We start from the raw sequence: 13,740 nt of genomic DNA on the forward strand, positions 1-13,740 counted from the left end.
CAGATTAGAGAATACTGTCATAACGAATCAGCAATTCTAGCCCCAGGAATGAATTAGAGCAAGACATTTTTAAAACCTTAAGAAACGGCAAAATAATAATAATTTACTAATTATAAAGTAAATAAAACTCTCCATACCAAGCACTTTTCCAAGAACTTTATACAAACTTTCTTATCAAGTGATCACAGCACCACACATAATAAACGCACCATCTGACAGGCAACAGGCAAAAAAACATCTACAAACAAATAACCTGCCTAAATTCATATAGTTAATTAGTGGTAGAAGGAGGATCTGAGGCCAGGTAGTCTGATTCCTATGTAGGCAGTTATTCTCTAAATACTTTATCAAATTCGTGACCCACTGAGAGAAATTGATTGTACATAATATGCACACACAAGTAAACCAACTTCTACAAAATATCATTTACCTTCATAATGCATAGCAAAAACTAACCTTTTGTAAAAAGTAGTAAGATGCTGGTTTCCAGTCATAAAATTTATTACTTAGGATTTCAAAAATGCAAGTGCTTAGTTGCTTCAAACTTACATCGTTTATTGTAACAGTAGAAAATAACCCAAAAACCTTAAATGGTCAGCTAGAGGTGAGTAATACTGATACAAAAAAATTACTAGGAGCAAATACAGTATGTATAATGTTTAAAATGATGCATAATGCTTATATCTGTAAAATATATATATATAAAATAGTTGTAAAGTAAAAAAAAAGGATATAGGCAATTACTTCATTTCTTATTTACAAAGGCATTTATTGTTCTTAACAAACTGGGGTAGTTATAAGGCCAAATAACAGCCACTTCATTTTTTTTATTCCCTTGGCACTAAAGCAATACACTGATGTGTGTGCTTTTTAATAGCTATTCAAGATCACGGTACAAAGTTTTCCAAAACTAGCAAAAATCTTATAGCAAAACAAAACAAAACAAAAGTCGACAGTGAAACCAAGTAACTCGTCCTCCTCCAAGATTTGAATGAAAAGTTCAGGATCGAATAACATCACAATATTAAAAGACCCAAGTTTGTAAGCGTATCCTAAAGCTGAAGGTGTTTTTAAAAGCATCAAGAAAATAAGCTTCCCCGCACCCTCCAGCACAGAGCCTGGACCCTTCTCCCCGGATCTGGCTCAGATTTCAGGAGGAGGTGGCGGCGGCGGAGGAGGAGGAGGAGGAAGGGGCTGGGGCGCTAGGCTGGGGCTGAGGTCTGGCCCGGGCCTCCTCCTCCGCCAGCGCCTCACAGTACTGCGCCGGCCAGTCCTTGGGGTCTTGATTGTGGACTTTGGCCACGAACTTGAGGACCTTCATCTTGCTGGTTTCCAGGTTGGTCCGCGGGCCCCACTGCAACTCGTAGTCCACGGGGTCCGTGTGCGGGATCCGCCTGTACTCCAGGTAACGCTGCCGCACGAACTCTTCGGTGATGAGCTTCTTGGGGTCCCCGAAGATCAGATGCTTTTTGGTGGGGTACACTCCGAGGCGGCGCAGGAAGTCCCAGACCTCCGTCTCCTTAATGGTGTTGCCCTTCATGAAGATGAGTCCCAGGACGATCATCAGGAGGCCGGTGGTGGGCGTGCCCTGGTCGCCGCGCACCTCGGCGTCCTCCTCCACCGGCTCCAGCGTGTTGATGAGGATGAACGAGTGGCTCTTGGGCTCCAGCTCCACCAGCTTGTACCCGAACACGTACTGCAGGCGCTCGGCCGCCCGTCGGAGCAGGTCGGCGAACATGTCCTTGTAGTCCCCCAGGACGTGCTTCACGATGTCGGCCCGCTTGATCGGGATCTTCCTCTGGTCCTTGATCAGCAGGAACTGCACCAGCTCGGCCACCTTCAGCTCCAGCTGCTTCTGCGTCCGCGGCCCCACGGCCGGGGCGGCCTCGGAGCGCCTGGAGCCCTGCGACGCGCTGCCCCGGGGCTCCTGCGAGCCGCCCGCCCCGCGGGACGTACTCGGGGCCTCCTCACCGCGGCTCCACTCCCGGTCCCGCTCGCCCTGCGAGCTGGGGCGAATCCGGCTCTTGTGTTTCTGCAGCATGTCACCGAGGTTGGCGGGCGGAACGCGCGCCTTAACGGGCAGTGGGGGCGGGGGTGAGAGCGGGAGAGCGGCGCGCGGCGGGGATTGTGGGTCGCGCGCTGGACGTCACGTCGGGGCGCCCCCGGGGCGGGACTAGAGGGGGAGCGCCTTGCGTCACGGAGGCTGCGCGGTGCGTCACGCGGGTTGCGTGTTGCGTCACAGGCTGCGCGATGCGTCTGGCCGCCGCGGGTTTGCAAAAAAACTGCAGGGATGCATCTGCTCTGCCTGAGGGGCGGGCCCTCCAGCTTCTTACACTTTTGAGTTTCGGATCTTAATCCCTACTCCTCGGTCTTACTGAGGATGAAGCGTCTCGTTATAGAAAGGACTGGGGTTTTTAGAGGGAGGGCATTCAGAGGACGAACTTGGGAGGGAAATAGGGAGGAAAGCCATGAAGTGAAAGTGAAAGCTCGCCTTTATACACAAAGCCTGACACGAGAAAGGGAAAAGACGCAGAGGTGTGCAGACACCTGGCCCGGGAAGATGAGAAATTGTACTGACAAGTGTCCTGTAAATCATTCCTTCAATAAAATGTTTTTTAAAAGCAAAAATAATGCTGAGTATCCCCACCCCTCTTTTTTTGGTCCCCGCCACTCTGTTTAACTGCTCCCTACAGCTTATTCCGATGCTCCTGCCCCCAAGTCTATTAAAAGGGAATGTTAGACAAAGGCATGCTTTCCTTGCAAAACAGAACTTCCCGTTATTATAAAACTTATGCATTAAACTCCCATCAGTTACGCATCATCACCCAAAGCACGTTTCAATGAAGTGTCATTGCTTTTTCAAAATGAGTTCTATCTTTTGAAAAGTGTACTCCCGTAAACTGCCTTGAGGCCACAAGCCCAAGTTTACCACAAGTGGATGAGAGGTATGCTACAAACCAAAATAAGCCAGCTCTCCCAAGAGGCTGCCATTTAATTTTGGGCATCACTGATCGAGAATCGCAATAACGCGACTCTCCTAAATTTTTTAATTCTTAATACATAAGCCTGAGGGCTCAGTGAGAAAGAAAAGAACCCAGGGGAGTCATCCTTCATAATCTGTGGTGTGTGCACTTTGTATATATATTTTAATTGTGCAATTCTAATAGCCCGAACGAGTCATTTCATTACCCCAAACCATCAGCAATCTGTTGTCATTACTTCTGCAGATCTTAGCAAATGTGTTCTTGCTCTGTTTACTAACTTGCAGAGGAGAAATTGAGTTTTCCTCTTTGCCATTTTAAAGCTACCCAGAAAATGAATAAACTCTTCAAAGAACCAAATCAAATTGAGTTCTTTAATGCAAATATATTCAAAGGAAAGCAATTCAAAACACATTATTCGAATAATAGCATCCAAACACAACCTTATTAAAATTTCATTAAATGTTAGTAGCATAAAATTTTTGTTTGTGATTCAGTATGGAAATGCAATCTGATAATGGCACTGTAACTACAATACTAAGTAGTAGAAAATGATATTCCATGTTGTGATGCAAAGATGCTCAAATCTGGTAGACTCTGAGTAATAACTTTCTATGCCACAGAAGATCCAACAATACATCTTAAAGCATCAGTCTTAATAATGACAGAAGCCTACTATGGAAAACAAATACATTACCGAGGCATTCATTTTTCTACGAAAAAAAATGTTTTCTTGAAAATTAAACTCTGAACTCCCATTCAAAGAAACCCTACAATAAAAAAAATTCTACAGAAGATTCTCCCAGAAGGATCAGTTGTTCTCTGAGTCAAAAAAAAAAAAAAAATCAGCAACCAAAAAATGATAAAGAAATGGAAAATAAAATGAAAGGTGTGATTCAACCAAGCTTGTTTTTCAATGTGTTTTTCTAACAAAGGAATTCGTTTAATATGGCACACCCATACAGTCTAGAATAATACTGAATACCAGCAGTCTCCATCAGTGACAACCTAACCCAGCCAGGCAGGGTAGCATAATGGTTATGCAAAGAATCTCTATGCCTAGGCTCTGAAGTCCCAGATCCAATACCCACCACCACCATAACCCCAAGCTGATGAGTGCTCTGGTTAAAAAAAGAAAATAAAAATAATCTAGCCCAAATAGGATGCCATTACCTAATACAGGCAAGAAAGACACCAATGTTATGCCTTAACACATCTCTCTACACTCTTGGAGAAAGCAGGTGAGAAAACAGACATAAAACGGGAGGATGAAATGTAGGCCTTGCATGGAGAAGTCATCCAAACCCACACCCCAATTCAGATCAATAGCAGAAGCAATAAAAAGGGGGGGTGTGATGACCATGGTATTTGAATGTAACAACAGCAGCTTTTACGAAGGTCACCGAGTCAGAATGCATTGAGGTGGTATTTACATAGTCCTTCATTTATTTCCAGGGCAAGTTGATAAGGCCTGCACATGTTTTCTGTTTCTGCTCTCAGAAATGAAGAGAGCAGGACACAGAGAAGATTTTTCATTGTTTTTAAATCTGGGAACTGAGCTCAGACAGTCCAACTCTTTCAGAGGCTGCTCTGAAAAACTCAGGCCTGGTGTCCTTGAAAGAATAAGGACTTCCTAGTCAGGAGGACTTAGATTAAAAACCTGGATTCCATTGGAAACCCAAGTGATCTCTTTTCCATTACCACAGTCAATCAAATGAGATCACTAACCACAGCTTCAGAAGGTTATATAGATTTATGAAGTATCTAGCACAGAGCAGGCTATTTATAACAATTTGCCTTTTTTTTTTTTTCTTAGTGGACCTACAACCTCATATATGCACAAATTCATTGCTCTGGGCCACATATTCATTCAGATGGAGAGAAAAGAAGTCACACCACAACACTGAAGCTTCCTCTGTTGCACCTCTGATGTAGTGTCAAGACTTGAACCTCGGTCTCTTGCATAGCAAGACATACACCCTACCAAATGAGCTATCGCCCTGGTCCACAATATATTTCTTTTCAGGGAGTTTATGGCATGAAAAATATTTGAGATTTCTACCAGGCCCCTTGCAGAAAGATGTTTACTGAAATGGAATACTTATACATACAAATCTGCCATAAGTTTAGGAAGAAAGATGTCAAGGTGCTATAAAAAATCATTTTTTCCCCTGCATGGGAAATAAATGAGCAATAAAATGAATTTTAACTTCACAGTGTCATGCCACACTTATGCACATGGAAGTTTTTCAGTTCAGTAAGTGTGATTTAAATATGTCATTTGTGATTTTTGTTCAGTCAGAAAAAATAATAGGTAGTTTAAAAAGATAAATATTTTCAGACACTTTGTGTTAATACTTTTACTACTTAAGCAAAAAAGGGGGGGAGAAAAGAAAGATCAAAATTCTTTGGGGCAAAAATCTATGCTAGCTAAGATTTTAGATACACTGAACAAAGAAATGTTCATCACAAATTGCTCTTTAGATGTCTCTAAGTAATTAAATGCTTTATTTCAACATCTCCTTGGTAGCAAATGCCTGCCAGAAAGCTCTAATCATCTTTATTATCTGCCGGAGTCTCCTCTTCATTCAATAGTATTTTTGCAGCATCATAGAAAGGGTTTTAGGGGGAAAAAAGTTTTCATTTTCTGACAGCAACCCAGTACAAAAAACAAGGAAACAAGGGCAACAAAAGGGAAAATAAATAAATAGAAAAAGAATATTTGAATGCAATGAGCATAGTTTGACTTTTTGTCAGATTTCTTGGCTGACTATTGTGTTTCCAATTTTAGCTGCTGGCAATAAAAGAAAGAGAAAGACAATACTAGATGATCTCACTCATTTGTGGAGGTGAGGATAGTAAGGGAAAACATAAGGTGAAACTTGGACTGGGTGTGGTGGATTGTAGCAATGTAAAGAATTCTGGGGGAAAGTAGGAAAGATGGGATTGAGGCACTCTGAGGTCCTGGTGCATGATAATAGAAGAGGAGTTAGGTTAAGGGAGACCTAGCTCAAGGAGAGACACTATTTGCAGTCTGGGTCAGAGCAGGAATGCATTTCCTAGACTCCCTTGTACTTAGGGCGTGGTCACATCTACAGTGGTGGACCATTTACCCAGGGAGGCTCTCATGCACACAGCTACAGAAGTTGATCCCTGGGTCACTTCAGAGAGAAAAAAAACTGCTGGGATTCAGGCAGTAGTGCAGTGAGTAAAATGCACATGGCGCGAAGCGCAAGGATCTACATAAGGATCTTGGTTCCATCCTGGGCTCCCCACATGCAGGGGAGTCACTTCACAGGTGATGAAGCAGGTCTGCAGGTGTCTATCTTTCTCTCCCCCTCTGTCTTCCCCTCCTCTCTCCATTTCTCCCTGTCTTAACAATGATGACAATAACAACAACAATAAAAAAGGGCAACAAAAGGGAAAATAAATAATTTTTTTAATTAAAAAGGGAAAAATTTAAAAAAGCAAAACCTGCTCATTAAGAGCATCTGCAATCTAGTGGGCTAAAAATAACCCACCACCGATGGTGGAGCAGTGCTTTGTGTCTCTCCTTTGCTCTCATCTTTCTATTTCTTCCTTCATCTTTAACTATATAGAATTTAAAAAGTGGACTGGACAGGCTGTTCAGAGGAGTCTCAGATGTGTTCGACTCTTGGTTCATTTCCTGGTACCAAATGAAAAGATAAATTAGAGAAATAGAAAAATGCAAAGGCAGACAAGAAAAATACCAAATCTGCATGATCAGCAGTGCTGAGGGAGACAACAAGCACAAATACAGAAAAGAAATAACATCCAGAAATGGGTGTGGGAATCTGAAGGGATTACACAGGACAGAGGATCCCCTCTCCTTCCCTGCTCCCTCTCTGAAGTTAAGTAAACCACCAGAGCAGGTGTGCTTTGAGGGCTGGAAAGTAGCCAGAGGTCCTGGATTCTCCCAGATCTTCAGAGGAGAGACTTGCTCCTCTCTGAGACACCAGACCTCAGGAACCTGAGGAATATCAAGCCTGTTCATCCCCCAGGAGCAAGGACACTAGGGATTGTGTACTGGCGGAATCTCGGTTCTGCGAGAGCCCACAACTCTCTTTTGTTGAGATTAGTCCTCTAATAACCTGTCCCAAGCAACTGGATAGTTAGTTGCCTTAAGGGTAGATCCAGTGCTAGCAGGACTTGAGGCTGGAGCTACTCAAATTGTCAGCTCTGAGCCCTGGGATCCAAGAGGCTTATACAAAGTCTTGAAAAGACATGTAAATGTAGTGTATTCCACCCCATAAAAGCAGAACCTACTCTGCCAGAAACTGCCAGGCCTGTCACCAGTCTAATACTTCTAATACTTCACCAGTACCTAGAACAGTAGGATCTGCAGAACCAAAGAGGAAATGCAAAATCCTGAAGTGAAATAAGAGGAACTCTGAGGTGGGGAAGAGAGCATAATGGTTATGCAAAGAGACTCTCATTCTTAAGGCTTCCAAGTCTCAGCTTCAGTCCCTAGCACCACCATAAACCAGAGCTGAGCAGTGCTATGGTCTTCTTCTTCTTCTAGCGTTTGCCAGTGCTATGGTAATAGTAATAATCAAAAAAAAGTCATAAGACCGGTAGTGCAGTGGGGTAAGTGCACGTGGCGCAAAACTCTAGGACTGGCGTAAGGATCCTGGTTCTAGCCTCTGGCTCACTACCTGCAGGGGAGTCGCTTCACAGGTGGTGAAGCAGGTCTGCAGGTGTCTATCTTTCTCTCCCCCTCTCTGCCTTCCTCTCCTCTCTCCATTTCTTTCTGTCCTATTCAACAATGACGACATCATCAACAACAATAATAGTAACTACAATAACAATAAAAAACAAGGACAACAAAAGGGAAAATAAATAAATATATATATATATATATATATATATATATATATATATATATACTTTAATAAGACAAACACTGATGTCTTAAGATCAGCCAAAAACATAAAGAAACCATGAACAAACACGGACAAAGCTTTATCTACACAAACCAAATTGGGACTATCAGAAATGGAGAAGGGAATATCACTGCTGACCTAACAGAAAAGTGTCTAAGGGAAAGCTGTGTGTCCACAAATCAGAGGAAATGGGAGAGTTCCTAGAAATGTTGATAAAACATATAAGAAGGAATACCAAAAAAAAGTCCCACAACAAAAAGGTATTGAATTAATACATCTATGTGTCTGTCTGTCTGTCTCTATCTACCTATCTACCTATCTATCTATCTATCTATCTATCTATCTATCTATCTATTGCCACCAGGGCTATTGCTACAGCTGAGTGCCAGCATGATGACTTCGCTGTTTCTGATGGGCATTTTCTTTACAGTTTTTTTTCTTTTCTGAGACAGATAGAGGGAGAGAGAGAATGAAGGGCTGGTGTGGTGGAGCACCTGGCTGAGCACACACGTTACAGTGACTAAGGACCCAGGTTCGAGCCCCTACTCCCCACCTGCAGGGGGAAAGCTTTGCAAGTGGTAAAGCAGTGTTGCAGGTGTCTCTCTGTCTCTTTCTCTCTCTACCTCCCCTACCCTATCAATTTCTGACTGTCTCTATCCAATAAATAATTAATAAATAAAGATAATAAAAAAACTTAAAAAGGGGGCCTGGTGGTGGCGCACCTGGTTGAGCGCACATGTTACAGTGAGCAAGGATCCGGGTTCGAGCTCCCAGCCCCCACCTGCAGAGGGAAAGCTTCATGAGTGGTGAAGCAGGACTGCAGGTGTCTCTCTCCCTCTCTCTCCATTCCTCTCAATTTCTGGCTGTCTCTATCCAATAAAAATAAAGATAAAAAAATTAAAAAAAAAACTTAAAAAGAAAATTTTAAAAAATAGAATGAGAGAGAGAAAGAGAGACAACAGCAGCACTGATCCACTGTTCCTGAGGTTTACCCACTGTGAGTGGGGACCATAGGACTGAGTCTTCTCTCATGATGATGTGTGGACACTACCAGCTGTACCACATTAAAAAAAAAAGCCCAGGTCTAGATGGTTCTACCAGTGAATCCTATGAAATTAAGGTAAGCTGTCTACTTATTCCAGAAGATTCAAGAGGATGGACAATTCCTAACTCATTCAATGACTCTGGTATTACCTATTACTAAAACCTGACAAAAACATCTCAGTAGTGAAGAGTCAGAGACCAACATCCATTACGAATATACATAACGAAAAAATTCTGATCAAATAATAGCACACCAAGTCTAATAGTATATAGAAATGATTTTGTGTCATGACTAGAGACACAAATTTGATTTAACATTAGGTAATCAATGAATATAGTGCTTGATGTTAAGAAAATTAAAAATAAATATGTATTTCAGTAGACTCAGTATAAGCATTTGATAAAGTCTCGCTTTCATTTCAGAAACACAGTATGTTGGGATTAGAAGGAAATTCACCCAATGAAATTAAGATAGCTATAGAAAAACTATAGTTAATATCATACTCAACGGTGAGAGAGTAAATATTCTCACACTAAGATCCGGAATCATAAACTTATGTCCACATACCATTTGGATTCAGTATTGTACTGGAGAGTCTAGACAGGGCAATTAGGCAAGAGAATGAAATAAAAGGCATACACACTGGAAAAGAAGATGCAAAACTACATTTATAGATGATATAATCTAGCATACAAACTCTCCCAAAGAATCCACTCAGGAAGAAGAGAATACAAAAGTGCAGAAAGGTTGCAGGATACAAATGTTGTTATTAAAAAATCAGTTTTATTTTTTACACAATTAATCTGAAATTAGATAACAACAAATGCATGTGAGAGCACAGTCCCATAAACAATGGCATCCGAAAAGACAAAACCCTTCAGGAATTAACTTGACAAAAGACAGACAAAAATTTATGCTCTGAAACTATAAAAATGTTGTGGGAAAGTTAAAGAAGATCTAAATAAGTGAAAAGCATCCTATGTATTAATGGATCAGAAGGCAATATTAAGATGAGATTATTGCCTAAATTGATCTAGATATTGCAAAGTGTCTATCAAGATCCCCACTAGGTTGTTATTATTATTATTATTATAAATTAACAAGCTAACTCTCAAATTCACTTGGAATTCAAGGCACCCAGAATACCTAACAATGTTCTTGAAAAAGGAGCAAAATTGGAAGATTCACACTTCTTTTTTTTTTTTTTTTAAATATTTATTTTATTTATTTATTTATTTATTCCCTTTTGTTGCCCTTGTTGTTTTATTGTTGTGGTTATTATTGTTGTTGTCGTTGTTGGATAGGACAGACAGAAATGGAGAGGGGAGGGGAAGGCAGAGAGGAGGAGAGAAAGACAGACACCTGCAGACCTGCTTCACCGCCTGTGAAGCGACTCCCCTGCAGGTGGGGAGCCGGGGTTCGAACCGGGATCCTTATGCCGATCCTTGTGCTTTGCGCCACCTGCGCTTAACCCGCTGCGCTACAGCCCGACTCCCAGATTCACACTTCTTATATCAAACTGTATTATAATATTACAGCACCCAAAGCAGTGTGACACTGGCACAAGAACAGACATGTTGTTGTGAGCTGTATTGTGTCTCCCCGAAATTCATAAGTCTAATTCACAATGCTGAATGCCTTAGAATGTGACTGTATTTGGAGATAAGGCCTTTTAATAGGTTAGGTTTAAATGAGGCTTTTGAATGGGTTCCTAAACTAGCAGCACTGCGCCCTTATAAAGGACATTATTTCTCCTAACCCATAGAGTTCATATTGCTGGGGAAAAAGATCATTTGAGGAAACACTTGCTGGTCAAGGAGAAAGGCCTTAGTCCCGGGAAGCCAATTCTATCAGCATTTTGATCCTGGCACTTTAGCTTTCAGAACCATGAGAAAATAACTAGAACTTGTTGTTCAAGTCACTGAGTCTGTGGTGTTTGGATATGACAAAAATTCAACGAATACACATCCATAGCAGTGAGATAACTCATCTGTTATGGGGAGTGGGGTGGGGGGGCACTGCTTTGCCCTGCATGCATCCCAGGTTTGAGGCCCTAGTACAACACATAGGAGTACTATGGCATTGGGGGCAACTTTGGTCATGCCGTCTCTCTCCCTCTCCCTCTCCCTCTCTCTCTCTCTTCCTCTCTTTCTCTGTCTCATTCTCAATTGCTCTCTCTCCTCTCTGCCCTCCTATGAAAAAGGCAGCCCAGAGAGCTATGGTGTCTCTTCTTCTTTCTGTTTCTCCCTGTTTTTCACCCATTATTTAAAAAATTAAGGAATCAGGAACACACACATTAATTAGCATGTGCAAGGACCAGAGTTCAAGGCCCAGGTCCCCATCTACAGAGGGAAATCTTCGTGACCAGTAAAACAGTGTTTCAGGTGACATTCTTTCTCTCTCCCTCTATATCTTCCCCTTCCATCTAAATCTCTATCAACAAAAGAAATAAATGTGGGGGAGAGCACTGGGAGTGGTGGATTCATTGCACAGTTACTGAGCCCCAGAGACAACCCTGGTGGCAAAGTAAATATATATAATAAAAATAAAAGTCTGTTGGGAGCAGTGGAATCATGTAGGCAAGAAGCTCCAGTGAAGCCCTGGTGGTTTTAAATACCTACATACACACACACACACACACACACACACGGAGTCGGGCAGTAGCGCAGTGGGTTAAGCGTACGTGGCACGAAGTGCAAGAACAGGCTTAAGGATCCTGGTTCAAGCACTTGGCTCCCCACATGCAGGGGAGTCTCTTCACAGGCAGTGAAGCAGGTCTGCAGGTGTCTATCTTTCTTTCCCCTTCTCTGTCTTCCCCTCCTCTCTCTATTTCTCTCTGTCCTATCTAACAACGATGACATCAATAACAACAATAAAAAACAAGGGCAACAAAAGGGAAAATAAGTAAATCAATCAATAAATATATAAAAAAGTATTTTTAAAAAATTGTATTTATTTATTTGATAGAGACAGCTGGAAATCGGGAGGGTAGGGGAGACAGAGAGCGAGAGAGAGAGAGAGAGAGAGACATTTGCAGCCCTGCTTCACCACTTGTGAAGCTTCCTGCCTGCAAGTGGAAACCAGGAGCTTGAACCAGGGGCCTTGTGCACTGTAATGTGCACTTAGCCAGATGTGCCATCACTTGGCTCCCAATAAAATACTTTAAAAAAATACTTAAACAGTTGGTCTAATGCACACAGTGGATGGAGCGTGTCACACACACACACTTGCTACTGATCTGGCCCAGACCTGAGCATGACTTCACTTATCCTGACTGTGCTCTACTAATTGGACTATGTTTAGCTTCACAGTTTCCTGAATATGACAACTGAGAACAATGAGGTTATGTACAAGAAATGTAAGGATCTCAAAACAATAAGACACAGAAGGGTGAGAGTAACTCAGGTGAGTCAGGCCACCCACTGGTCATGGAAGGGAGTGCTGGGTGTACTTCTGGAAGCCAGCCATTTGGTCTAACAGGAAAACCTTACCGCAAATCGTAACAGAAACTACAACCACAGTAATTCAGTTAATAAAGAAAAGTGAATCTAGATCCCTGCCCCCCTATATATTGATGTATCTTTCTATTTGGAAAGAACCAGAATGCTGTGGGTTTTCTGTCTGTCCTTTGTCCAAGGGTGATCTTGGCCTTTACCTGGGCTTGCTTTCTCTGGCTCAAATGGATGAAAAGGAAAGCTGTGGTGGAAATGTGATAATTGCTTTCCTTAGTTTGAAAGCTGTTCAAATGAGTACAGCCTGTTGTCAACCAGAATTCTCACTTCTGTTCACTTCTATTCGAACATTAAAAGAACTGTCTCTTTCCTAATTCCCTGTAACTCATATCCTACATGTGTGGCAGTCCCAGAAAGGAGACAAGGGGGATGATTCATTTATTACAATCTCCCTGGATCTCTAAGAGATCGTCCTGAAATTTGATATTAAAGGAAACCAGTTCCTCCCCCTGAAAATCCCATCCTTAAATGAACAGGAGATGCTGTGACTGCTGTGTAGAAATATCAGAAGAGAAAAAAAAGAGAGAGAGAGAATGGCATCTTAACTGGGCAAAAGAGACACCAGTAAGGTGGCAGAGGGGCAGTTAGACTAAGGGATGTTGTCACAGCAGAGGAAATGCTCCCTGATAAATAACATCATGCTAAGTGGCAAATACAGTCAGTGCCTTCCTTAAGGAAGAAAGACAAAGTCGCCCCCCCCCCCATAGGTGAGAATCACATGCACCTGGGGGAACCCCTTCTCTGGGTTATTTATGGGGTACAGTTGGCTTGGTTGCTCTCTGGCACTACTGTAAGTCAGGGAGTTGCCATGCAAATTACAACCCTAAATGCAGAAAGGCAAAGGAGCATGGCTTCCTGGAAGATTCCTGCTGCTTAAAGCTAGCACCATCATCCCTTAATCCAGCTGGATAAACCAGGGAGCCTTTCTTGAAAAGCATAGCTTTAATTTAAAAAGAAAAAGAAAGAAAGAAAGAAAGAAAGAAAGAAAGAAAGAAAGAAAGAAAGAAAGAAAGGAAAAAGAATTTATTAACTCCCCAAGTTTGGCTCAACTGTTGATAATTTTGCAAGGGCTTCTTGCTACTCATGCCAGTCTACCTTTCACATTTACCTCTAAGCAAACCGCTAACTACCGTGTGCTGATAGTCTGGAAACTTAACAACTACATATGGGGAAATTTTCAGGTGGTGGTTCCTAGGAGTTCATCTGTTATGTTTCAGCTCTATCTTTTGTGCCCAAGAGTGATTATTTAGGGATTTACAGAAGCCCTGTCCAGCTCACTGCCATTTGAGAGCAACGTC

The 13,740-nt window shown here is 42.1% G+C and overlaps 2 protein-coding genes across 4 annotated transcripts in view; both read right to left on the bottom strand.

The window, feature by feature from the left end:
- Positions 1–13,740, bottom strand: part of ENTREP2 (endosomal transmembrane epsin interactor 2) — a 353,123-nt gene that overhangs the window by 101,847 nt on the left and 237,536 nt on the right. The window lies entirely within an intron of this gene.
- NSMCE3 (NSE3 homolog, SMC5-SMC6 complex component) lies at positions 28–2,279 on the bottom strand. Its single transcript, XM_007521411.3, has one exon. It carries the CDS (start codon positions 2,039–2,041, stop codon positions 1,151–1,153), a length of 891 nt encoding a protein of 296 aa, XP_007521473.1. The 5' UTR covers positions 2,042–2,279; the 3' UTR covers positions 28–1,150.

Source organism: Erinaceus europaeus, chromosome 20 (genome assembly GCF_950295315.1).
Source record: "Erinaceus europaeus chromosome 20, mEriEur2.1, whole genome shotgun sequence".
NCBI classification, from domain to species: Eukaryota; Metazoa; Chordata; class Mammalia; order Eulipotyphla; family Erinaceidae; genus Erinaceus; species Erinaceus europaeus.

Excerpts from the sequence above, each read along its gene's own strand:
- NSMCE3 (XM_007521411.3), bottom strand. The coding sequence starts at position 2,041 with ATGCTGCAGAAACACAAGAGCCGGATTCGCCCCAGCTCGCAGGGCGAG.